The following is a 25564-nucleotide window of genomic DNA, read 5'->3' as shown; positions in this document are numbered from 1 at the left end:
TTATGCAAATTGAATGTCACATTTTTCTTTCAGCGTTAACGCCGAGATCACCATGGAGATTTGACCACCCGTGCCGGCTTGTCTGCGGCCCCCACTCAGCCGTCGATCTGTCTCGAGCAGTTGTTCCGTTCCTCGGGATTCCGACCGGCAAGTACGGTTCCCTAGTGGACTGAGTCCAAGCCCGTTGCGTTGTTCTCCAGAATGATTGCAATGTGGCACTAGTGCGTCTGTTGATGTGGTAATCCCACTGACTCAAATTAATCTGGGTGGAAATCTTGGACCACCTCCAAAGCAGTCCCAGTCTTTGTGTAAGATCAGTGAGTAATGTCTCTCGTTCATAAAAGTTCCACCAAGATTTTGTTCTCATCCCAAGAGAAAATATTTGTTTTAAAATAATTCCTTGTATCACTAAAGCTCCTCAAGTCACTTCCGCGTAGTTCTTTGGCGCCAAGATGGTGGCAGAGCACTACTTTTCGCTCGATAAAGCTCTGCATCTCACTTGCCGCAAAATGGGGGCAGACCACTACAATTTTCTCGGAATGAAGTCCCTCAACTCACTCCAATGCAGTTACGTGTTACTAGAACACATTTTTCCCCTCAAAATGAAGCTCCTCAACTCACACCAACGCAGTTACAGTGATGCCTCTGTTCTCGACCGCAATCTGTTCCAAAAAACGATTCGAGAAATGATTTGTTCGAAAACAGAATCGATGTTTCCCATTACAATGAATGGGAAAAGAAATAATGCGTTCCATGCCTAAAAAAATTAGGCTTCTTAAATATTTTTTTTAGTCCTTCCTGATAATAAACTGCATAGTAGGAATACATTTATAGTTTAAATACTTAAAATAATTTCAACATATTGTTTGATTAAAATGTCTGCTTGAGTAGTAGAGTACATTAGGCTGGGGAGTGCATTGCCGTATCTGTAGCGACTCGGCCCCCAGCCTTGCAAACATTTTTTATTAACGAGAGTGGAGAATAACTATAAGCAAGCAACTTGCCTTCTTTGGAGCCATGATTAGGGGTTAATACGGTAGTCCTTGATAAGAAGAAAACGGTCACTACCAGGGTACATCTGTGGACACAGGCTGCGTTATACAGAATAACAAAAGCGCGCTGGTTGCGCCGTGTGTGTTATGCAATGTTTTTTTTTTTTTTTTCAGGGGGCGTTTGAATTGACAATAACAAAACGCGTCGCGGGTGGGTCAACTGCTTGTGCCGCGCACATTATTTCCGTGGTTTTTTTTCGGGGGCATGGGAATTCAGAACAAAGCGGGTCGGCTGATCTGGGTGCGCGCAATATGTTATTTTGGGGTTTTCTTGGGGGTGTTCAAATTCCGATTTTCATTTGAAAACAAGGAAAAAAAAATCTCAATTTTTGTTCGAAAACCGATTTGTTCGAAAACGGGAACGTTTGACAACCGAGGCTTTACTGTACTTGTTTCTAGAGCAGCAAGGGCAATTATTTCTCACTAGTAGCCGACTGTTTAGTTGCATACCTGGAGGGCAAAAAGGGTACTTGTGGGGTGGGGGGCACAGGACTAAATTGTGTCATAGGCTCCAGCATGTATGTGGAGGTTCGTCGTGTGGCTCCGAAAGGGGCGGTGCCTGCCGAGTAATAAGTAGCCAGGCCCCGCCCATGTCATGTGCATCGATCCGGGCAGCGGAGGCCCTCCCGCAGGCAGGCAGGCAGCCAGGCAGCTGTCGTCTCCGGGGGGCTCGCTGGCTATGGCGCTCCGGCTCCGCGTGAGGCTCCCCGTGGGAATTCGCCGCCAGCCGCCTCCCGCCCCCGTCACCGCCGCGCCACGCGAACTCTTCGGCGGTCTCCGCGGGTAGCGAGCCGCCCCCATGGCGATGGAGGACCAGGCTGGCGGCACCGCCGCCGCCGCCGCCGGCGAGAGAGACGACAGCGGGGCTTGCGTCGACAGGCAGCCGGACGCGGTGCTCCACCGAGTCGGACCCGTCCACGTCGGAGGTCGCGGCGGCCGCAGCGGTATACGAGTGCTAAAGGCAGGTGATATTCGCAACTACGTCCTCCCCTTCTCTCTTTTTTTTTTTTTTTTTTTTTTTGGGGGGGGGGGTGTTGAGCACTTGGTGACTGTCAAAAGATGTCAACCGTTCGGAGGCTTCCTCTTGACAGGGCAAAGTGCATGGCGATACTCGTCACATGATGTAACGCGCTCGCATCTCTACCCACGATGAGGATGATAATAATCATAATGATAATGACTCGAATGGTTGATCCGTAGATTTTTATTTTTTTCCCATCGTGCACAAGCATCTCGCGTCTTATTTCAAGGCGGGACAGACACGCAGTGGCCACTTTATTAGGAACACCTCCATTCTGATCGGTGGCATGTGCAAAAAAAAAAATCATTTTTCACGGGCTCTGGAAGAGAGGTTGTAATTTAGCGTTCATTCAACAGCGTGTTGAGAAGTGTGGCTGGAGTGCGCCGTCCACATTGTGATGATGCACGCGCAACCCAAGCAATAAACATATTGGCGTTGCTACTTTACTGAAGAGTGTCAATCACGGCTGCACTTGACTGCACACTTTCCGTCCATCTTTGCTCTCATTGGAGTGATAAAGTGTCCCTAATGATTTGGCCAGTGACATCATCCCATGAATGACATCACTTAGAAAGCTCGTGAGGAGCTTTGAGGGAATATTTCATGACATCATATTCCCGTCAATTTATCTTTCAAGTCAATTAGTTATCTATCTATCTATCTTGACATTTTCTTGGGTAAAAGGATGTACTCTATTAGTGAATGTACAAGATTGACCGCAACTGCTAAATACAAATTCCTTTTGTGTTGAGCCTACTTTCCTTGTAAATGTGATTCAGATTCCGTTGTTACATAAGTCAGTAAATGGCTGTTAATTATAACAATCGTAATAATCATAATGGTTTATTTTAAAATGGGGTAGCTGGAAGCCACAACCACAAACGTGCTCCAAAGCGAACATGTTTCATCTGTAGAAAGTGTTGAGTGAACGTGAAAAGGGACCCCACCAGAACATGACGGGCCGGGATAGAACACCCTGCAGACCCAATTGTACTGTGCATTTTGCAGCCAAAGTCACCACGGGTTGTTTTTGGGGGGAAATGTGGGCAAAGTGCAAATGTAGCCTAATGAGGATAAGCACTATAGACTTGCATAAAAGGTGTACAGCAGGGGTGTTAAACGCATTTTTGCCACGGGCCACATTGTAGTTGCGGTTTCCTTCAGTGGGGCGTTATGATTATGAAACATCCTCATTATATCACATGCACATTAATGAGGTAATTATGGAATCAGAAATCAAGGTAAATGGGTTTTTCCAACTATTGTTCATGTTTGGTAACTTGCAATATCTCAACGTTGTCGTTTATGACATGGCAAATTGAAATTTTGACAAATATCCTGGAAGTTGACACACATGATTTGCCTTCGCGGGCCACATAAAACCATATGGCGGGCTGGATCTGGCCCCCGGGCCTAGAGTTTGACACCCGTGTTGTACAGTATGTGTGTAAGCGGAACCCTTATTTGTCTGCGTTGTGACGATCGATGAACAGTACAAACGTCCGCCGTGCAGGTCAGCACACCAGTCATGTGACTTGCACCTTGCCGGCCTTGCTCGTGAATATTGGCGACTCGCAGAGGTCAAGGTGCATCCTTGACAAGCGGCAATAGCAGCGCGTTGATTTTTTTTTTTTTTTTTTTTTTCGTTTACGAGCGTTTGCGCGGAGTCACGGTTAAGCTCCTACTAAAAGAAGAAGAAAAAAAAAAGGCTGACATTTTAGTACGCAGATGTGGTTTAAATTAAGATGAAGGGAAGTCAGAGTAGTGTCGTTTTGCGATGGAAATGACACCTCTTTGCAATTATAATTATGTCTTTTCATGTCACAGTTTGGCAAATTTCACCCATGTTGGCTGAAAGGGATTTTAGTAGTGTACATACCATGCATGTGAGTACTTTTTACGGGAAGTGGAGGCTAGACTCAGATCAGAAGTAAGTATATGCGAGCAAGAGTATGGTTTCATGCCTAGAAAGAGTACCACAGATGCATTATTTGTCTTGAGGATGCTAGTGGAAAAGTACAGAGAAGGTCAGAAGGAGCTACGTTGTGTCTTTGTGGATCTCGAGAAAGCCTATGACAGAGTACCAAGAGAGGGACTGTGGCACTGCATGCGCAAGGCCAGTGTGGTGGAGAAATATGTTAGAATAGTACAGGACATATATGAGGGCAGCAGAACAGCGGTGAGATGTGCTGTAGGTGTGTCTGAAGAATTTAAGGTGGAGGTGGGACTGCATCAGGGATCCGCGCTGAGCCCCTTTCTGTTTGCGGTAGTAATGGATAGGCTGACAGATGAGGTTGGACTGGAATCCCCTTGGACCATGATGTTCGCAGATGATGTTGTGATCTGCAGTGAAAGCAGGGAGCAGGCGGAGGAATAGTTAGAAAGATGGAGGCACGAATGAAGATTAGCCGAAGTAAAACAGAATATGTGCGTGAATGAGAGGGGCGGAGGGGGAAGAGTGAAGCTCCAGGGAGAAGAGATAAGTGAGGGTGGATGACTTCAAATACTTTGGGTCAATAATACAGACCAATGATGAGTGTGGCAAGGAAGTGAAGAAACGGGTCCAAGCAGGATGGAACAGTTGGCGGAAGGTGTCTGGTGTTCTATGTGACAGAAGAGTCTCCGCTACGATGAAGGGCAAAGTCTATAAAACTGGTTAGGCCGGCCATGATGTACGGACTGAAGAGACAACAGGAAGCAGAACTGGAGGTAGGAGAAATGAAGACGTTGAGGTTCTCGTTCGGAGTGAGCATTGTGGATAGGATTATAAATGAGCTCATTCGAGGGACAGCCAAAGTTGGATGTTTTGGAGACAAAAGGTTCGAGAGAGCAGACTTCGATGGTTTGGACATGTTCAGAGACAAGCGAGAGAGGGAGTATATTTGTAAAAGGGTCCAGAGGATGGAGCTGCCAGGCAAAAGAGCAAAAGGAAGACCAAAAAAAAGGTTGATGGATGTGGTGAGGGAGGACATGAAGACTCAAGGTGTTAGTGAGGAAGATGTACGAGATAGGCTTAGATAGAAAAAGATGACACGCTGCGGCGACCCCTAATCGGGACAAGCCGAAAGGAAAAGAAGAAGAAGAAGAAAGATCAAGCTTAAAACGGTCCCGAGAACGTGCGCCACACTCACCGGTAAATAGCTTTTTGCAGAAACTTGCAACTGTGGGGGAATCTTAAAATAGTAATCATCCATTTCCAGTACAGTGGTGTTTGGCAAAGAGTGTACGAGTCATCAAAAAAATCTTCAAGGTGTTTAATGCCACTCACAGTTGACTGTCAAACTAAACACAAAATAAAGAGGATTACACATTTAAAATAATCAAACAATGTTGCCTAGTCACCTAGCTTAATGCTAACATACAATGCAAAATTGCATAAAAACTTGTATCACTGTTTTGGTGTTGTAGCTCTTTAGGCAGCGCATATTTGAACACAAACAGTAGAGCAACACATGCAGACATGCAATACAATAATTCTCAAACGAATCTGAGGAATTTATTTATTATGAAACCACCAAATCCCGTCTTTTACGATCACTGTCACACAATGCACACGATGTATCGCCGGCCACCAAATACACTTGTTGCCACGGCGACAACAGCAACAGTGGATTGTGGCAATGTGTCGGGAAATAAAAACAAACTGGTCAGCTGTCCATTAAAGGAGAGCTCGAGGTATATTGACGTACATTTAATAGGGCTCACAAGCGGGCAACATAATGTAATGTTATGTAGCCATTGCTAATGCTAATGCTAGCACTGACGTTTGAGTGTAAACTTGCTAACGTTCTGTCGAATCACGCTATAAAGCTTGAGTAAGCAGTTTACGCAAGTCGATGACACAATCCGATGTCAAGGTGCGCTGTCACAGAGTTGTCGTTATGTCACACTCCAGACAAATTGTCGGTGGTGAATTATGAAGTTTTATCTATAAATGTCCACGATACCCACTTTGTAGTGCGATCTACGCATTAGCAAAAAGCGTTGAGCGGCGTTACTGAGGCTTAGCGAGTAGCTGCGACGTCTCCATGTCGATGTGTATGGATTTTACCACCTCGAGATGGGGCGCACATCAGGAGGAGCGGCACAATGTCCATAAAAATGAAGGAAAAATGATTTTAATTTCTTTAGATATTATTCAATTATGTTTTCAAAAAGCTTAATGTCCTAAAGTGCTTTTTTTTTTTTTTTTATCAAACACGTGACACGTTTTTTGGGTGATTTTTCGGGCATGTTGGATGGACCTCGAACAGATTTAATAGTATTTCTATTCATTCCAATAAGAAAAGGTAATCGTAGATCCAAGTCTTCGCGGAACTGAAGTAAATGGATTTAACGTGACTTTTGGGCGCGTGTCCGTAGCGCAACATGAAGCGGGCGGGGAGTCGCGGCTGCATGACGAGAAAGAGCCGATTCGGATCCCGGGAACGCGACTGGCTGAAGAGCGACACCCGGCGGGGCTGCGTGTGTCTGTACGGCGCCGCGGCGGACCCCCAGCTGACTACCACCGGACCCCAGGCGTCCTCCACCCCTCAACCCGACCTGCAGCTGGTGCTCTGCTCCACCAGCACAACGGCGGAGGAGATGTGCGCCCAGAGGGACGGGCGGGGCCTCTTTGTCCAACTGCACGGAGATCTGGTCAGGTGAGCGCACGTTTTGAGCGAGGACTTTCCTCTCCAGGCTCGTTTCAGAGTTTGCTGAGTGGCTCCACTTTATAGTCCTGGGCTGATGCGCTTAGGGCTGCCTGCCTGCCTGCTTGCCTGCCAGACCTGATCCATTTAAAATGAATAACACAAATCTCCAAGGTTTAAAAACGGCATATTGCGGGAATTTGATTTCACTTGGGGGAACATGGTGGCTCAGCTGGTAAAGCGTTTTGCCTCACAGTTCTGATGTCCCGGGTTCAATCCCAGACCCGCCTATGTGGACTTTGCATGTTCTCCCCTGTGCCTGCGTGGATTTTCTCCAGGCACTCCCACACCCCAGAAACATGCAACATTAATTGGACACTCTAAATTGCCCCTAGGTGTGATTGTGAGTGCGACTGTTGTCTGTCTCTCTGTGCCCTGTGATTGGCTGGCAACCAGTTCAGGGTGTACCCCGCTTCCTGCCCAGTGACAGCCGGGATAGGCTCCAGCACTCACTGCGACCCTCGTGAGGATAAGCGGCTAAGAAAATGGATGGATGGATGATTTCAGTTGTTGTCCTACTGTAATTTTTTTTTTTTTAGCTTGACTCTTCATATAGTGATTTTTTTTTTTTTTTTTTTTTTTTTGGATAGCTGGTTTCCAAATCTGCAAAAACCAATAAACTATCATTGTTACAAAAAAAATAATATTTTTGTTTCCTAAATACGTTTTAATTCCTCATAAAAAAAATTCTACGCACAAATCTCCCTCTGCTTTCAATTACGATATATCACATTTTTATTTAAACATATTGTACTGCATTTTTACGGCAAACCATGGGGTTTTCTTGGTACTTGTATTAAAAAAAAAAAATAGCCTTTTTTTGGGGGGGGGGGGGCAAAATTCAGGACACCCCAAAAATCGTAACTGTGGACAATTTTTTTTTAGGCCATAGCCACCCATGTTATTGTACAGTGCAAAGTTATTGTTAGGTATTTTTTTTTCATACCCTTAAACACCCAGCGGCTTGGATAACGGATGGACGGACTCATTATGGGCGAGTCACTTTCATGAGCCACCGGGAATGAGTGTGCTTCCTGTTTCCAATTCTGTTGCCATAGACGAACAGAGACACGTTTTGTATTCGTCAGTGTCAAAACTGCCGCCATGTTGCTCTCTCTCTGCGGAGAGCTCCATACACAATAGACAATAGAAATAACCACACATCGGCAGCGGAAGTATGTAAATTTGATCTAGTCAAATTGTATATTTGTGACCTGGAAGTACATCAGTCCTACTCTACCTGTATTTGCACCACAGTGCCAATAAACGACAGTGGCCAATTGTGGAACTTACTGACTTTGTCGACAGCGGCTTGAATGACGAATGGAAACTATTTGGGAGCTGTTTTAAATTGTGGTGGGGGAAACAAAAATACAAACCAAAACAATGATGTCTCCTTTAGTAGCGGATATCCACCCATCCTGGTCGTTCCATTTGCGGGGCTTCCCTAAGTGTCCTGTGGGCAGACACGACAGACGATGCCAAGCGGGCTGTCTCCGGTTTCCTCCCACTGGGTCATGCCCAAAACCTCTTCCAAAAGGGAGACTCCCAGAATTCTCAATAGCCGCCTCCTCCCAAAGAGGGCACACTAAGACGTTTGGCCCGTTAAAGCAGCCCGATTAAAAAATTGAGGTCAGGATCCGCATCCATCTTCACTTTGTGTGTTAAGGCTGCGAGTGCAAGTCCTCGCGTCGCTTCTGAGCGCCAGAAAGTGTTCCGACATATCTCAATCTTGAACAGAATTTCATGAAAATGTTTTCTGTCTGGGCAGCACGGTGGCTCAGCTGGTAAAGCCATGACCTCTCAGTTCTCAGGTCCCGGGTTCAATCCCGGCCCCGCCTGTGTGAGGTTTGCATGTTCTCCCGGTGCCTGCGTGGGTTTCCTCCGGGCACTCCGGTTTCCTCTCACACCCCAAAAAAATGCAACATGAATTGGACACTCTAAATTGCATGTGATTGTGACTGTTTGTCTCTATGTGCCCTGCGATTGGTTGGCAACCAGTTCAGGGTGTAGCCCGTTGACAGCTGGGATAGGCTCCAGCGCTCCCCGCGACCCTCGTGAGGATAAGCGGCAAAGAAAATGGATGGCTGTTTTCTTTTTCTCGCAAATTCTGGCGTTTGAACAGGGACGTGTAGATTTTTAGGGTAACCCTAACGCTAATTGGAAACAAAATGGATGAAGACAGGTGCGCAAATTTTATAAATTGAATCGGTCTAAACTTGAATTTGGCTTAAATTAAGGGGGTGAACCAATTAAGGGGTTATTACTATATTTGAAAGGATGGGAATAAGAAGTCAGTTTGGATGAACAAATCTGTGCACCTCCCTTCCTCATTTATGGAGAGGGGTTCATCGCAACGCAACCCTATGTCCTTGGAATTTTTATCGCAACATATTTATTGAAAAAAAAAAAATGGTTCTTTTATTCATAAAAATGAGAACATTTCAGACAAAATCTACCAGTTTAACGTGAATTTTTGTCAATTAAAATAAATATATTGTGTCTCATTAGATTCCAAAGCAGCTGAACAATTCCTCAAAGCAATCGGATTTTCGAGAATTTTGTCGCAGTTGGAGGCCACTACATAATGTAAAAAAGAGATGGACTGTATTTAAAGGGGAATTCCACTGGTTTGCATGAACAATGTATCCAATAGGTCATCTAATATGTTCTCTATTTTGACAATGTGATGTTAAATCCTCTCTCATTTAATGGTGTTTTGAGAATATTTTTTTAAAATCGACAATTCCGAATTTTCAGGGGCGCTGCCATTTTTGCGAGTCACATGACCTACGTGGACGTATGTGACGTGTTACGTGCCGTTCCAAACGCTCGATTACATGGGACACCGTTTATGCCCAGCGCCAAGTTCTCGGATTTATCCTCATCTGATGAAGAAATAGCAGTATCGGTTCACCGGGAAGACGGAGGAATACTTCCATACACAGCTGTGAGCGGCATAGCCGTGAGTGGCTCGGCCGCTCGGTTGATCGGGAAGACGGAGGAATACTCACGCTCGGCCACTCACGGCTGTGTATGGAAATATTCTTCCCGTGGCCTTCGGTGGAGTGGGGTAAATCTGGAGTGTTTTTTAATTATTATTTTTTTTAAATGCAGCAACTTTCCACGTGTGCAAATATTGTTCTATTTCTAACGAAAAGCATTACGCAATAAAAATAAAAACGCTGCTTACTGGGAGCTATCGAGCTCTCCCACCGTCTGAATAATAGACACGGGGGGGGGGGGGGGGGGACATCCTTTGGCGTTTATGGTGTTTACGTTCCCCGTTGTGATCGTGCTTTTGGTGCCGCAGGAGGCTGGAGCCCACCGAGCGTCCACTCCAGATGCTCTACGACTATCTGGCCGCGATGGGCTACGCCGACCCGGTGCGAGTGCAGCAAGAGGCTGCCAATTCGGACCTCAGCTGCTTGATCCGCTTCTACGGCGGTGAGTGTACCGAGACCGCGGGGACCGTCGTCGTCATCGTCGCTGTGCGCTCGTGATGGAGGTCCCAAGCGAAGTTGTTGAGCGCGCTCCACACCCTCGTGGCGCGCTTCGCTTGTTATTGCTTGGCGGGCAGGATTGTTTGTTCGCGTGTGTTCTCCCTGTTGGATCTTGTTCCAATGCGCAGGTGGTTATCTTTATGTTTGGCGTGCTCGTCGTTCCTCATCATTTTTTTTTTTTTTTTTTTTTTTTTTGCTTGGGCGTAATTTTGTCCCTTTAGGCCCACTCTACGCTCCCTTGTGTCTGGCAATGGGGAAGCAAGCCAAATAAATCACATCACTCGCATCTGTTTTGCCCTGGTAGGTTCAGAACGCGTATCTGGATTTGAAATATTATTTTTGTTTATTTTTATGGAGCTGCTGTCCGTCCTGTGCAGTCAAATGCTGGGTTAATGTGCTCTGAATGACTGACCTCCACTGAGGGTACGAGCAAAACATTTTTTTTTTAATTTAGTTTTGGCTTGTTTATTTGATGAACTGATGGATCTGAAACTTTATCCCACAGGTGTCAAACTCGAGGCCCAGGGGCCCGATGCGGCCCGCCACATGATTTTATGTGGCCCGCGAAGGCAAATCATGTGTGTCAACTTCCGTGATTTTTTTTTTTTTTTGTTGAAATCTGGACCAAATTGTCAAACTGTCATATCATAAATGATGACATTGAGATATTGTAAGCATTTTTGTGCTACCAAACATCAACAACAGTTGAAAAACTCACTACCCTTGATTTCTGATTTTAAAAACTACTTGATAAATTTTTATGTGTAAATATGATGCGTCAATTAAAGATTTTCATGGTTTCAGTCATAATGGCCCTCTGACAGATACCATAACTCCAATGTGGCCCACGATAGATGCTATAATACCGTAGAAAACTCTCATGGGACGGGACCAAATAAAAATGTCACTAAAACGCATACATATCTTCCCCCACTCCTTTGGAGATGTATTTTTCTCTCTAACCCTTTTTTTCTGGTAAAATAACACTTCATAGCTTAAAACATTAAAACTCAAAATAAAAAAAAAAGAAAACAATTTATTAAAATACATTTTACAAGGAATAACATACATACATATGGATGCTTTCTTTCGGCTTGTCCCTTTCGGGGGCGCCACAGCGTGTCATCTCAGATGAACGCACATATATGTTTGGCACAATTTTTATGCCGGATGCCCTTCCTGACGCAACCCTTATACATTATACTTATTCCTTTGCATTGGTGTATACTTAAGTGTTTAAGGGTTTAGGTCAATCGGAACGTGTAGAAGATCGAAAGGTTCATAATACTTTAATATATGTATAATAGTCAAAATAATAAGTGGTCGCTACTTCACTGATTTCACTTACTGCAGGGGTGGTCCGGAACATAAACCCGATGATAAACGAGAAAATACTGAATGTTGAAATAATGATGCTGTTATCTCAGTCTACCCACTAATGTACTTGGTGTGAAATCGGAGTCCGTTTCACTGACTACAAAGCGATTGCAAGAGCCATCTACTTATTTATTTTGCCTTAACCGTTGAGCAAAAATTTGAGAAATGAGCAAATGTTATGTAGTTGAGTTGTAGTTGCAAGGCCAAGCACTTGCAAGCTGTTTTATTTTATTTACTTTTTATGCTCCTCGGATGACATCTACTGTCAAACTTATCATGAATCCTGCAGTAGGTATGAACCTTTAAACAACTTATACTTGTACACAAATGGTAGCAAGACATGCCGACAGACATTCTAACAATACTAACAGGAAAAATATTCTTATAATTATTTTGAGCTACAAGTGCATTCAGGGGAAAAAAATAAACTCCTACGTTGAGGCAACAAATGGCAACAGGTTGATACAAATCAAATTTTACTTTTCCCTTCAGTCATCTAGTGGAAGAGCATTTACTGTATTAGTACTGCCTGTCACTCTATGTCGCTGGCAGACAAAGAGGAACAAAGACATATTTCATTCGTAGCATATGAATAACGTTTTTGTTTCCCCAGGCTGCTGTTTACCATATAGACAGCAATGTGTTATTTTTTTTTTTTATACCATTTTAGTTGGAAGTATTTTCCCCCCCAGCCCTTAAATCAAAATTGGTACGGTCCTGCAGTCCTCTGTGAAACGAGTGGCCTGCCAACAAGCAGATGGGCAAAAACTGCCACGAATTACGTTTTGTGGCGCATTTTCAGCGAACCTCCTTATGCATTATTTTACATATGAACGTACATTCTTTGCATGTAAGCCGATTGAATTCTTATCTATATTTATACTCACAGGCGGCACGGTGACTCAGCTGGTATAGCGTTGGCCTTACAGTTCTGAGGTCCCGGGTTCAATTCTGGACCCGCTTGTGTGGAGTTTGCATGTTCTCCCCTTGCCTGCGTGGGTTTCCTCCGGGTACTCCCGGTTTCCTCCCACATCCAAAAAACATGCAACATTAACACACGGACTCTCTAAATTGCCCCTAGGTGTGATTGTGAGTGCGGGTGTTTGTCTCAATGTGCCCTGCGATTGGCTGGCGACCAGTTGAGGATGTCCCCTCCCTCCTGTCCGTTGACAGCTGGGATGGGCTCCAGCACTCCCCGCGACCCTCCTGAGGATAAGCATCAAAGAAGATGGATGTATCGATGGATTTATACACACGTATTTAAACAGAAGAAGTGTCCCGTCTCTATTGGTGCAACTTTTTCCTTTTTGTTTTTTTTTTTTGGTAATCATAATGCCCAAATAAATCTATTGGTGCAGTGTCAGACTCAAAGTACACAAATTGCTTCCATGCATTTAAATGAAGAACCATCATTATGATTTATTTAACTTTCTGTTTGACGTCAGTGTGTGTGTATTTAATAGACTAGTATAAGTTTGGTATTGCATTTGATGTATTTGTGTTCTACTGATTGCCATGTTAGTATTTTCCATCCATCCATTTTCTATCCCGCTCGGACATTAAACTGCAGTAATATCAATCGTGCCAGCGACTAGTCGCCTTCATCCATATCATTTCATTCACAGGGAATTTAATGGATCACAACTGGACTGTTCTGGTTGTCCTAGAACGGAGATTTTTCCGAGACAACCAGAATAGTACCGCTGTGATAGATTCAAAGTAATATTAGTGGGGTTCGGCATAGCACCGCCAGTTTAGTCATCCATGCATTTTCTTAGCCACTTATCCTCACAAGGATCACGGGAGTGTTGGAGCCTGTCCCAACTGTCAACGGGCAGGAGGCAGGGTACACCCTGAACTGGTTGCCACCCAATCGCAGGGCTCATAGAGACAAACAGCCGCACTCACTATCACACCTAGGGACAATTTTTGGATGTTTTTGGAATGTGGGAGGAAACCGGAGTGCCCGCAGAAAACCCACGCAGGCACGGGGAGAACATGCAAACTCCGGACAGGGAGGGCTGGGATTGAACCCAGGTCCTCAAAACTGTGAGGCCAAACACTTTCAAGCCGATCCACCGTGCTGCACCGTCAGTTTAATATTAATTAAAAAAAAAAAAAAAAGTCTGACTTGCTCCTGTCATCGTTGTCTTATTTGATGGAAAAGCGTCACGTTGAGCCTCCCCCGTGCGCACAGATGAGACGGAAACAAACAGTAACGACGGCTTGAACGCTGACTTCATCAAAACACCGCGAATGAAAACAAAGGCGAGGTGGGCGGGGGGGGGACAGCCCAGTCCACGCGGCCGCGGGGAGTCCGGACGCGGCCCTGCTGTCATTCCTGGCGCCGGGCCGCTCGGGCTCTGCGCCTGCGGTCGAGACCCACCGCCGCTGTCCCGCAACGAGCCACGAGGGAGGGGTGAGGTAGCGGCACATCAAGTTATTGATTTGGCTCCCGATCAAAGCGTCCGTTTTTAATAAGTCGCGTCGTGCACGTATTTCTGACCCACCAGGGCGTACTTATTTATTCTTATTACTCTGACCCACTTGTGCACGATGGCCAATCATAGAACATAACAACGATGATATATTGTATTAGTATTGCGCTTGCTGTATGTTCAGCAGTCTCAAAAGAGTACATAAAAAAATCATTTCAAAAATAGAGAGTTATAAAATGAGAAACAATACAGAAAAAAGAAGATCTTGAAAAAATAAGTTTTCATTTACAGGCACGAGGACATCAAAGAATGATTCAGCTTTTAAGAGCAATTAAGAGGGACCGTGGGCTTGCTTTAAGATGTTTTTCACTCAATCGCTGCTAATGTTTATTACAAAAATAACACAATTTTAAAACCAACCATAAAATTTCATCTAACAAGTCCACTAGCGCAATGCTAACACGTCATGCAAAACCCTATAGTCAGGCTAACAGAAATTAGCTTGGATATTGCGGTAGCTCTAAATCTGCAATGTTAGCACACCAGGAGACGACATATCATAAAACAAAAGTGCAATAGCTTCATGCTGACATATAAATAATATTATTAATATAAATTTGAAAAAACAGTAGAAGGATTGACAGAAATGAGCACAGATGTTACGATAATTGGAGAGGATCATTGTCTTCAGTTCAGATTAGCGGTCGCGCTAGTATCCTGGCACCTATTTTTTCCAAACATTATGATATGGTCTACAGAATTTGATTATAATATTATTTTTTTGCATTAGTTGGGTCCACTTTTTAAAGAGCGATCGAGTCGAAGCAAGAGGAGGCACGGACGTGACTGTCGGGCCCGACTTTTTGAGTTCAGCGCCGAGCGGAGGCGTTTGCTATTCTGAGTCTGACTTTTAAGTGCTTGTCAGTTGCCTTGAAATAATCTATTGTGCGATTTTAAAAAAAGATTTGAGCAGGTATAAATATCGCGCAGACGTAGATCAGGGGTTCCAGGAGACGGGAGCGGTTGCGGAAGACTGGGTGACGTGACGGTGAATTTGCAGTGTCCTTCGCAAGGACTTTGTTGTACGTTGCTACTTTTTGGTGCGCCGTGTGGAGAAAAGTCTCGGGAGTCGCTCTTAAACTGATCAATTAATCAATCAGGGTTGAGCTGGATATTAATTCATTATTGTACTAAGACCGGTTGGATAATTCTTTCCTTCCAGCCTTTTGACAAAGTACTTGACAAAGATATTGACAATATTACTTGAATTTGTTGAACGCTTTCTTCCACAACGGCACATTGTCGCGATCCATTTTACTCTGATCTTTCTAACTCGATAATTTTAACCCGTTATTGCAAAATTCTAGATGCCGCACGGCTCCCGCAGAGCGATGGAAGAGGAGGAGTCGTACATCTTTCACACGGTTGAGCGTTATTAGATTTGTTCTCAAGCTGTTTTCAACACTTTACCCACTACAGTACTTCCATCCATCCATTTTCTTTGCCGCTTATCCTCACAAGGGTCGCGGGGAGTGCTGGAGCCTATCCCAGCTTTCAAATGGGCAGGAGGCCGGGTACACCCTGAACTGTTTGCCAGCCAATCGCAGGGAACATAGACACAAACAGCCGCACTGGCGGTCACACCTATGGGCAATTTAGAGTGTCCAATTAATGTCGCATGTTTTTGTGATGTGGGAGGAAACCGGAGTGCCCGGAGGAAGCCCACGCAGGCATGGGGAGAACATGCAAACTTCACACAGGCAGGTCGGGGATTGAACCCGGGACCTCAGAACTGTGAGGCCAACGTTTTACCAGCTGATCCACCGTGCCACCCACTACAGTACTAACTTTAAATACAAAAAGCTTAAAAATTTCAGAAAAGTTACAAAATGTATCCAAATATTCGGCTGCTGTGTTTGATGTGGACATTGCTGACTTTCTTGTTGCGGGCCACATAAATTCATGTGGCGGGCCGGATCGGGCCCCCAAGCCTTAAGTCTGACACCTGTGGTTTTTGTTGCAGGCCACATTGTTGTTACGGCTTCCCTCTGAGGGCCGTTATAACTGAAATCATAATCTTTCATTGCTTCATCATAGTCAGAAATCAAGGGTAATGCGTTTTCCAACTATTGTGGATGTTTGGCAACACAAAAGTGCTTGCAATATGTCAATGTTATCATTTATGACATGACAATTTGACACGTTTAACTTGTTGTCGGAAAATAAATAAATTCCAGATTTTCAATCTTGAATTGATACAATGGCGCACGGCTCCCGCAGAGGGAGGGAAGAGGCGGAGTTGTACATTTCTTCCACAGTTGAGCGTTTTTAGATTTGTTCCCAAGCTATTCTCAAGATTTTACCCAGTACTGTACTGAGTTTTTGAATACAAAAGGATTAAAAATGTCTGAAAAGTTTCAAAATATATCCAAAGATGCAGCTGGTGTGCTCTACGTAGACATTGTTGACGTTCTTGTCGCGGACCACCCAATAAATTCATGTGACGGGCTGGATTTGGCCCCCGGGTCCTTAAGTTTGACATGGCGTCAAACTCTGTTTTTGTTGCGGGCCACATTGTTGTAACGGCTTCCCTCAGAGGGCTGTTGTGACTAAAATCATAAAAATATTTCATTAATCATAGTTACCAAATTTATGAAGTAGTTTTGGAATCAGAGATCAAGGGTGATGGTTTTTCCAACTATTGTTGACCTTTGGCAACACAAAAATGCTTGCAATATCTCACTGTTATCATTTATGATGTGACAATTTGACATTTTGGCACAGATTGGAACGAGAATCGCGGACATGACATTGACATTTGCCTTCCGGGGGCCGGATCTGGCCCCCGGGCCTTGACTTTGACACCCGCGGTATTGCCCGTATATATCGAGGTCGTGAACGATGAACCGCATTTCGCACTTGGGCCGAGGCACGAAGCGGCAACGATTTTGCCATTATGTCAGTCTAATGGCGTCGTCACCCTCAACCCTGTTGCGGTTACTACATCCACTTCCCCTTGTAATAATTGGACATCCGGCTTTAACCTCGCCCGGGCCTCGCCGCCCGCCGCGCCGAGTCACGCGTCAACGCCTCTCCCGCCGAGCGAAGGCCGCGCTCGGCTCCGACGCGCCGTGTCACTTTTCCGCGCGGGGTGACAATTAGTCCGCCGGGCCTGTCAATCGTCTCTCTCCTCCGACGCGGCGTTGCGCAACGTCCACCAGCGTTTAGCCTCCCGCGCCTCTTGCTGTGAAGTCAACTTTGTTTGCAGTGACGGAGCAGGAGGTGGAGGTTTACGAGCTCGCGCTGGACTTTGATTTGGACAACAAGCCCGTTTCCATAGCAACCACTGACAGCGCAAACCTCAGAGAACTGACACTCGTTTTAGAGAAGTTGGATCTTTATGGTTAGGACACGTTGTGTAAGACGGCTAATGATCTTCAGATGTTGTTGACGATAGGATCATGCAAGGAACGAGCGCGGTGTATCACGTATCCTATGCGCATGTAGCTTTTCGAGTTCAAATCAATTGCTAGGATACTAGTGCGCTCTTTTCTCTCACTAGCACAGCACACTAATAGTTTTTTCCTCACACGACTGTTTGACATTTCTGCACCCTCGTAGAACAACAACGTTTGCGTAATAGTATGACGACTACAAGTCACTAGTGAGGCAAAGCTGTTCCCTAAAATAAGTCCCTCAAAATATCTGACATAATAATCCATCCATCCATTTTCTTAGCCACTTATGTATTCAACCAATTATCTCATTGATTGATTGATAAGATAATAATTGACTTGGCATTATTGACACTCTACTCAAGGTCACTAGGCTCACGTTGTACTGTAGTATCTGTGATTTTGACTTAGTGATGGGTAATATTGAAAAAAATCTATCATATGTGCCATTTTATTTCACAATAATATATCACAATATCCCGGTAATGTCCATTCATTTTCTTAGTCGCTTATCCTCACAAGGGTCGTGGGGAGTGCTGTAGCCTATCCCGGCTGTCAACGGGCAAGGAGGCCGGGGTACACCCTGAACCGGTTGCCAGCCAATCGCAGGGCACATTGAGATAAACTGTTGCACTCACAATCACACCTAGGGGCAATTTAGAGCACAGGTGTCAAAGCCAAGGCCCGGGTGGCCACACCGGGCCCGCCGCATGATTTTATGTGGCCCACGGAGACGACCATGATTTTTTTTTTTTTTTGTTCAAATCTCTACCAAAATTTCAAAATTGTATAAATGATAATGTTGAGATATTACAAGCATTTTTGTGTTACCAAACAAAAATAGTTGGAAAAACCCATTACCCTTGATTTCACGTGTAAATATGACCAGGCGGTTAGAAATATTGAGCGTTTCGCAGCCATAACGGCCCTTTGAGGTAAAGCGCAAGTACAATGTGGCCCGCGACAAAAATGAGTTTCGCGTGTTCTTGGGATGTGGGAGAAAACCCACGCAGGCACGGGGAGAACGTGCAAACTCCAGGATCGAACCCGGGGGCCTCAGAACTGTGAGGCCAACGTTTTCCGTCTGAGTCACCGTGCCGCCCGTGACATCATCTATTAATCAAAATCAACTTAACTATCATCACGTAGCGGCAACAAAAAAAAAAAAGTCGATTAACGCCCATGATGTACTGTGCGTCACCCATCCACGAATGACTTGAAATTCAGTCAAATCTTTTTTTCCATTTTTTTGGGGGGGTGAAATCTGTAGTGACGCAATCTCTTTGAAGGAAGTAATTAAAAAAAAAAAGGGAGGAAGTGTGCAACGTGTAATAAGAGGCCATTGCTGATGCCGTAAATACATTTATACTGTATGTGGATAATAAGAGATGAAAGCCGTTTTGGACCGTGGCCCTGCATCAGTTTTTTAAAGGCTCAGGAAGGGAATAGAAAAAGGGTTCCGGGCGCCATTAAAACTCCTCCTCACTGAGATGAGTTGAGGGCCCTCCGGAGACTCGATGTTGTTTGTTCATCCTCCCGCTAATAAAGTCGGGCGAAGGTGGACGCGAGATTGAGATCCTTTCACACCCGGCGTTTGTTACTTCCACGCGTTTTAGTTTCCCGGCTTCGGGGCTCTGGAGAATTGAGGCTGCTTTTATTTTTTCTTTCTTTTTTTCCGTGGGGTAGGGACCGCTATGCGATGCTTGTTGTTTTAATCCCGGCACAGGGAGGGAGCATTTACATCATCAAGAGGACAGTAATATTCCCTGCAGTAATTTAGCTGCCCCCCTAAAATGTGTTTCTTCATTTATTTCCCAAAATATTATATTAGCATGATTTAAAAAAAAATTATAATAAACTACAGTGTTCCCTCGCTACATTGTGGTTCACCCACTGTGAATGCAGTGCAGATTTTTGTTTTCTTATTCATATCAAGCATAATTTGCCATATTGCAGGATTTTGAGTGTCTGATATATTTCTAAAAAAACATGAAAATAAAAAATAAAATAAAATAAATGATATATAAATAAATAATAAATAAATAAATGATATATATAAGTGTGTGTGCGTGTGTGTGTATATATGTGTGTTTATATATGTATGTGTATATTTGTGTATATATATTTATATATATATATATGCTAAAAAACATTACAAGAAATAAAATAAACATAGTGGACAACACTACTTTGTATTACTGCATGTTTAATGGTTTAAAAGATTTTAAAGAGTATACAAAATGTTTATAAGATTATCCATCCATTTTCTTAGCCGCTTATCCTCACGAGGGTCGCAGGGAGTGCTGGAGCTTATCCCAGCTGTCAACGGGCAGGAGGCAGGGTACACCCTGAACTGGTTGCCAGCCAATCGCAGGGCACATCAAGACAAACAGCCGCACTCATGATCACACCGAGGGGCAATTTAGAGTGTCCAATTAATGTTGCATGTTTTTGGGATGTGGGAAGAAAATGGAGTGCCCGGAGAAAACCCACGTAGGCACGGGGAGAACATGCAAACTCCTCACAGGCGAGTCCGGGATTGAACCCGGGGCCTCAGAACTGTGAGGCCAACGCTTTACCAGCTGCGTCATCGTGCCGCCTTTATAAGATTATAGAGAGGATTCATAATACTCAGGTGAGGTAAAACGTGGTCGCTACTTCCCAGATTTCCCTTACTGCGATGAACAAGCTCTTACGGTGTTTGTAGATACTCCTGCATCTCACATATGTATTTTAACACATTTTTTAGCCAAATTTATGAATGATAGGACCCATCAGTCTTTTAAAAATAAAATCAGTCCTTTTAACACAAAATCCATCATATTCACAATAGCAATTTACCCGTTTACCCCGCTAAAATTGGTTCATTAAAATGCACTTTTTTCATTGGTTCTTTTACGTATTTTAAACAATTTTACGTATGCAGCGGTGTCGTGGGAGTTAGTTAAATTTCCTTTTGAGTGAAGATCATCTGTATGAAAAAAAAACCCTTAAAAAAATAAATATCCATCCATTGTGGAGCGCTCTATTGTGATGGAAGGGAGACGCTGCTGTAGATGTGCCCGCTTGACAGTTTGTTGCCATAAGCTCTTTTGCTCAGTCGTAATCACTTTTGCTGGCAAAGGAAGACCGCCTTCCCTTACAGTTGGACGTCCTTGACGATGGAACTTCAAGGATGATGTTGGCCAGTCACTCGCGGCCTCTGAGTGGGGAGTACAGCGCTAGACATTCACAGGGAAACTATCGAAAGCCCTTTAAGCGTTTATTCCATATCCTTGACGTACAGGTTAACGTCTGTGTACTTGTTTGCTCTTTTTTTATTTCCTCTATACAGTAGTAAGACGCTGCAGCACACTAGTATGACGACTAAGGTGCACAAGTACATAGTAGTAAACTGAACTATGAAACAATTGTGGAAAAATGTGACTAGATTTAAGACAATCGTAATTGTCTCTCATTCAACCCCAAAAACGTTGAACCTAGAAATTGCGTTATTGCAGGAGTCAACGTTGTCTCATTTTTTAAATACAGAATCCGAAAGGGCGTAACCATGTTTAGCGCCAATTTGTATCATCTAATTATGAGTTCCTGGATAATTTAAAAAAAAATATGAATAAAAAAAAAATTAAATATGGCAAACTTTTTTTTTTTTTTTACATCCATTTAACACAATTTACATACAAATGTGAACTTGTCCTGCTAGAGGTGTTAAAGTACAAAATTATATCCATTCTATTTACATTTGTACAAAATCATTCAATACAAGCAAATGTTTTAATATTTGGCAGCGTTGATCGGGCTGGGAACGCGCGGTTTGATTGCGTCATTTTAAAAGGACGTTACGCGTCACGTGCACCGGATTGCGGTCGCATGTAGATGATGTCATAGGCGAGGTTGTTGATTCTCCACGTTTGGGCCGGTTTACGTTTAGCAATCACTTAAAATCAGTCAAATGTTGCGTATTCATCCCCCGTGGCAAGGAAATGGCAAAGTAACGTTATGGCACTCATCTGTCAAGTTATATGCTCAAAATATTAAAAAACAGTATGGTTTGACAGTTCTAGTTCAAAACACTCGGCAGTACCTCCTATGCGTTGGTGGTATAGTGGTGAGCATAGCTGCCTTCCAAGCAGTTGACCCGGGTTCGATTCCCGGCCAACGCAAATGTTTTTTTTTTTTTTTTTTCCCCCCCTCCTCTTTTTTATTTTGTGCGTGTTCCGTACGGGGATTAATTTTGGAGTCTTTGCTTTCAAGGGATATAACATTAATATAGCCCAGTATGATCAGCACCCTGTAGCTAGGCGACCTCAGTATGTCCCTAAGAGTCAAAATGCACATTAAAAATATGATGTCGTTCCTCTGCGAAAAACGATTTCAAAATATGTAAGTCCCTGTTAAATAATGTGACTGTAAGAAAGAAGAAAAGTTATACTCAGTCGTCATTTGTAGTGGATGTATTTCTTAGCAATATTGTTGAACATAGTATGTTCTCAATCAACATAAAATCCCCCAAAAGCAGGACACGAGTTCAACTAAAGAGAAGACTCCAGTGTGATTGTTGTGCACACATCCATGCAGCGCGTGACGTAAGAAGGGCCGAGTCCTTTGTAAGTGGTCTTTTCGAGTTGCTCTTTGGATTTGGAAATCGGAAAGCAAATGCTGGAGATAATATCACCTATAATATCACAAGTTACACGATGTAAATGCCATTTAAATACGGATTTTGCACGCCTGGCTGGATGGAAGCTGCATTCCATTGCCTCGCACTTGTGATGCGTAACGATGAGGGTCGCAAAAGTGTCCCAAATTTCTGGTAAATTACCACAATGCTTCTGGAAATTTCCATGGGAAGTTCAACGGGGGCGCTTTGAAAAGCGTTCCAAGTGGGGTGGACGTGATATATCCGAAGCTGACTTATACTGTCCCCTTTAAAATGCTTCAATTTAGTAATTTCCATCTTTAAAAAAATGCACTCCATTAATTTTAGGACCCACATAATGACAATGAAAGAGAATGTACATCTAAATGTTTGATTTTGTCCACCCCCTCGCCCCCTTCCTCAAGAGCGACCAGTGAACGCGGACCAGCAGGAGCGCACGCTGCTGAAGGGCGTGTTCAGCGTTCGCAAGGGCAAGACGCAGCTGCACAAGTGGGCCGAGCGGCAGGTCATCCTCTGCGGAACGTGTCTCATCGTGGCCTCCGTCAAAGACAGCCTGACCGGCAAGATGCACATCCTGCCCCTGGTGGGGGGGAAGGTGAGGGGTCCGAGTTCAGGCACCTGCTGGCTGAATGCAACATGGCACAGGATTTACACTGAGAAATGTTGCCTGGTGGCTGCAATGTATCCCACCTGAGGATTTTTGGGCTTTGTCATGAGCAAGGCTGGACCACTGCCAAGAGGGGCGTGGCCTGACCACCGCTCTGGGCGGGGCCACGTCTGGCACTCGTCACAGCTGTTGCGCATTTGGCACTTTAATTGACCACGTATTTATGTGACGTTTTCGTCACGGGGGTTTGCACTGTGTTACCGTGTGCAGACACTACTTCTGAAATAAAACCCACTGGACATTATGCGTTTGCTTCGGAGTCCTGCATTTGGGTCCTCCTCCCGCACTGATGGCTCGTGACGGAATTAACTGGCCAGACACGGACCCAGCGGACTTAGCGGACTTGGGCGGGTCTGGGATCCGTGCCTTAGGGGGTACGTTCTGTCATGAGGGGGCGTGGCCTGGCCACCGCTCTGGGCGGTGCCAACTCTGGGACTCGTCACAGCTGTTGCGCATTCAGCACTTTAATTGACCATGTATTTATGTTGGAGTTTTCGTCACACGCATTTGCCAGTTCATTGATTTTGCACTGTGTTACCGTGTGCGGACACTACTTCTGAAATAAAACCCAGTGGACATTATGCCTTCGTCCCGGAGTCCTGCATTTGGCTTCTCCGCCGCGCTAATGGCTCGTGACAGGCTTTTTCACATCGCAACAAAGAGGAACTCTAAAGTGGCCACTGTCAGCAATCTTGCTGGTTGGACTTAAAAAAAAAATAAATAAATAAATCCTCATTTTCTAAAAACGATTACCCAAAGTCTTTGTGCTGTATAAAAAGTGTTCCAATTCACAATGATACAGGGATAAAAATTATGCATTGTGTTTATTATTATGTGACGCATTACAAGACTTGTACTACATCGTACTGAGAGTTATTTGTCATGGTTTATTTATTTATTTTTTTTTAAATAATGTGTGCATCTGTTGTGTTTGTGTTGAGGTGGAGGAGGTGAAGAGGAGACAACACTGTCTGATGTTCAGCTCCGCAGGATCGCAAGCTCAGACGTACTTTGTCAATTTCGACACACTGGCTGACTACCAGCGATGGCATCGACAGGCATCCAAAGTAAGCGGGCCAACAAAATGATCACATGATGTGTTATTAGTTGATTGTTATTAAATGATAGCAGATATGCACAGACTTCCCAGATAAATACATTTGAATGTGATTGGTTATCAGTGGACACAGCCGCTTCCGAGTTATAAAGAGTGTGTGGACGCTTGTCAGTTTTTTTAATTTTTATTTATTTTTTTGACCTAAGCAAAAAAATCAATCCCAGTAAGCATGTAAAAAGTCTTTAAAGTGCCAATGTCATGAAATGCAGGATTTTTTTGGGTACGTTACTAATGGAAAAAAAGGCAGCCGGAATGGACCCATCGTTTTTTTTCACCACACAACATAATTTTGAGATATGGCTTTTTGTAACTCCCGCCATGAAAATCCTCTTGTTTTTGAGAAGAAGCAGGAAGTGACATTAGTAGTAGACACCCACTCAAGGGGTACGTTCCTGCTAGTTTTACCTGCTGGAAGGTAGTTCTGTGTTCCTTCGTGTTAGCGAAAATGCCGGCTCGTTGTATTGCTGGATAGTGTTCAAACACTCGGGACGATGGATTCATACTTTTCAAAAGAGACCCGGTTTGTTGTGAAAAATGGATTGCACGGGTGCAAAGGAGGAGAGCTTCATGGGTTCCAAATGATAGGTAGGTGTGAATACAGCTACTAAAAAAAAAAAAAAAAAAAAAAAAAGCTTGGGGGGGGGGTATAATCCTCTCAGAATGTAACAAAAGATCCGCGTCCGTAAGTCAGAGGTGTTGATGTGCCCGTCGGTGCCGTGTCCGCTGATCACGGCTTCGGCTGAGCTGGTTCATACATACTGTCTGTGAGTCTGTTGTTAGTTAGAAGTGATCCGCATATCATCTAAATATGGCTCGAAACGATAGGGTAATATCACTCGATTGTGAGATGTTCTCTTCTTTGAAAAGAGCTTCTTTGTCCCACAATAGGTGGCAGAGCGTGTTTTCAATGGCGAATGTCACGGTGAGACGTAACGAACAGACGACGCATGCAATATGGCGACCACTTGGATGTCAAATGGGACTTCCGCAACTTTGCGCATGGATCACGCGCCCTCCGCTCATATTTATTTCTACGTATGGACAGTGAATCATGTTATGTATTTTTCATTACAATATCTATTTTAGATTGTTTATAGGCATGACACTTGCCCTTTAAATGCTTTATCTATTCCCCCCCCTTTTTTTTTTTTTTTAAACATCACAAAAACCTCTTTGAACAAGGGTGTGTAGACTTTTTATACGCACTGTACGCCTTGTTCTCATCTTGTAATTCTTCTTCTGTCCTTGCAGCAGTGCCTACGTCCAGTAAGGAATGTGTTTGTGTGTCTTTACTTTGTCTCACTGAACGTCTTTTGCGCCTGAGCTCCTTTCCGCCGCCGAGCAGACAATCTGAGCGCGTCCTCTTAGGATGGAAGCCACGAGAGGCGAAAGCCAACAGGAGGGAAAAAAAAAGGATCCAATTAGTTGCAAATTCACTCTAAGTGCACTGTGTCTCTCTTCTTGCCACGGCCGTGTGGATTACCGTACGGGTTTAGAGTGGTCTGGATTGACACAGACGCAGACGAGAAATTGTTTCATAGGAGACGCGGTGATTGCGGATGAAGGTTTTGTCTGGATCGGCT

The 25564-nt window shown here is 44.2% G+C and overlaps 2 protein-coding genes and 1 non-coding gene across 8 annotated transcripts in view; all 3 read left to right on the top strand.

Annotated features, from left to right (window-relative positions):
• Positions 1 to 54, top strand: part of ap1g1 (adaptor related protein complex 1 subunit gamma 1) — a 32429-nt gene extending 32375 nt beyond the window's left edge. The window contains exon 24 of the mRNA XM_061814050.1: positions 34 to 54. Within this exon, the coding sequence (XP_061670034.1) occupies positions 34 to 39 (6 nt within the window). The 3' untranslated portion in view covers positions 40 to 54. The remainder of the gene's footprint in view (positions 1 to 33) is intronic.
• Positions 55 to 1537: 1483 nt separating this feature from the next.
• phlpp2 (PH domain and leucine rich repeat protein phosphatase 2) overlaps positions 1538 to 25564 on the top strand; it is a 52377-nt gene continuing 28350 nt past the window's right edge. For 3 of the 6 annotated variants that reach the window (XM_061814867.1, XM_061814865.1, XM_061814864.1), the window contains exons 1-5: positions 1538 to 2013; positions 6436 to 6716; positions 10078 to 10211; positions 22602 to 22792; positions 23806 to 23931. In XM_061814867.1, coding sequence (XP_061670851.1) covers positions 1852 to 2013; positions 6436 to 6716; positions 10078 to 10211; positions 22602 to 22792; positions 23806 to 23931 — 894 coding nt within the window. In that variant the 5' untranslated portion in view covers positions 1538 to 1851. Of the gene's footprint in view, positions 2018 to 6435; positions 6717 to 10077; positions 10212 to 22601; positions 22793 to 23073; positions 23239 to 23374; positions 23547 to 23805; positions 23932 to 25564 lie in introns of those variants that run through there. The other 3 variants (XM_061814866.1, XM_061814869.1, XM_061814868.1) reach the window with 3 other exon arrangements.
• Positions 21629 to 21700, top strand: trnag-ucc (transfer RNA glycine (anticodon UCC)). Its single transcript has one exon. It is a non-coding gene; the product is annotated as a tRNA-Gly (tRNA).

This window comes from Syngnathoides biaculeatus, chromosome 3 (genome assembly GCF_019802595.1).
Source record: "Syngnathoides biaculeatus isolate LvHL_M chromosome 3, ASM1980259v1, whole genome shotgun sequence".
NCBI classification, from domain to species: Eukaryota; Metazoa; Chordata; class Actinopteri; order Syngnathiformes; family Syngnathidae; genus Syngnathoides; species Syngnathoides biaculeatus.
The sequence above is the reverse complement of the archived record's forward strand: the minus strand, read 5'-3'. Positions and strand labels throughout refer to the sequence as shown.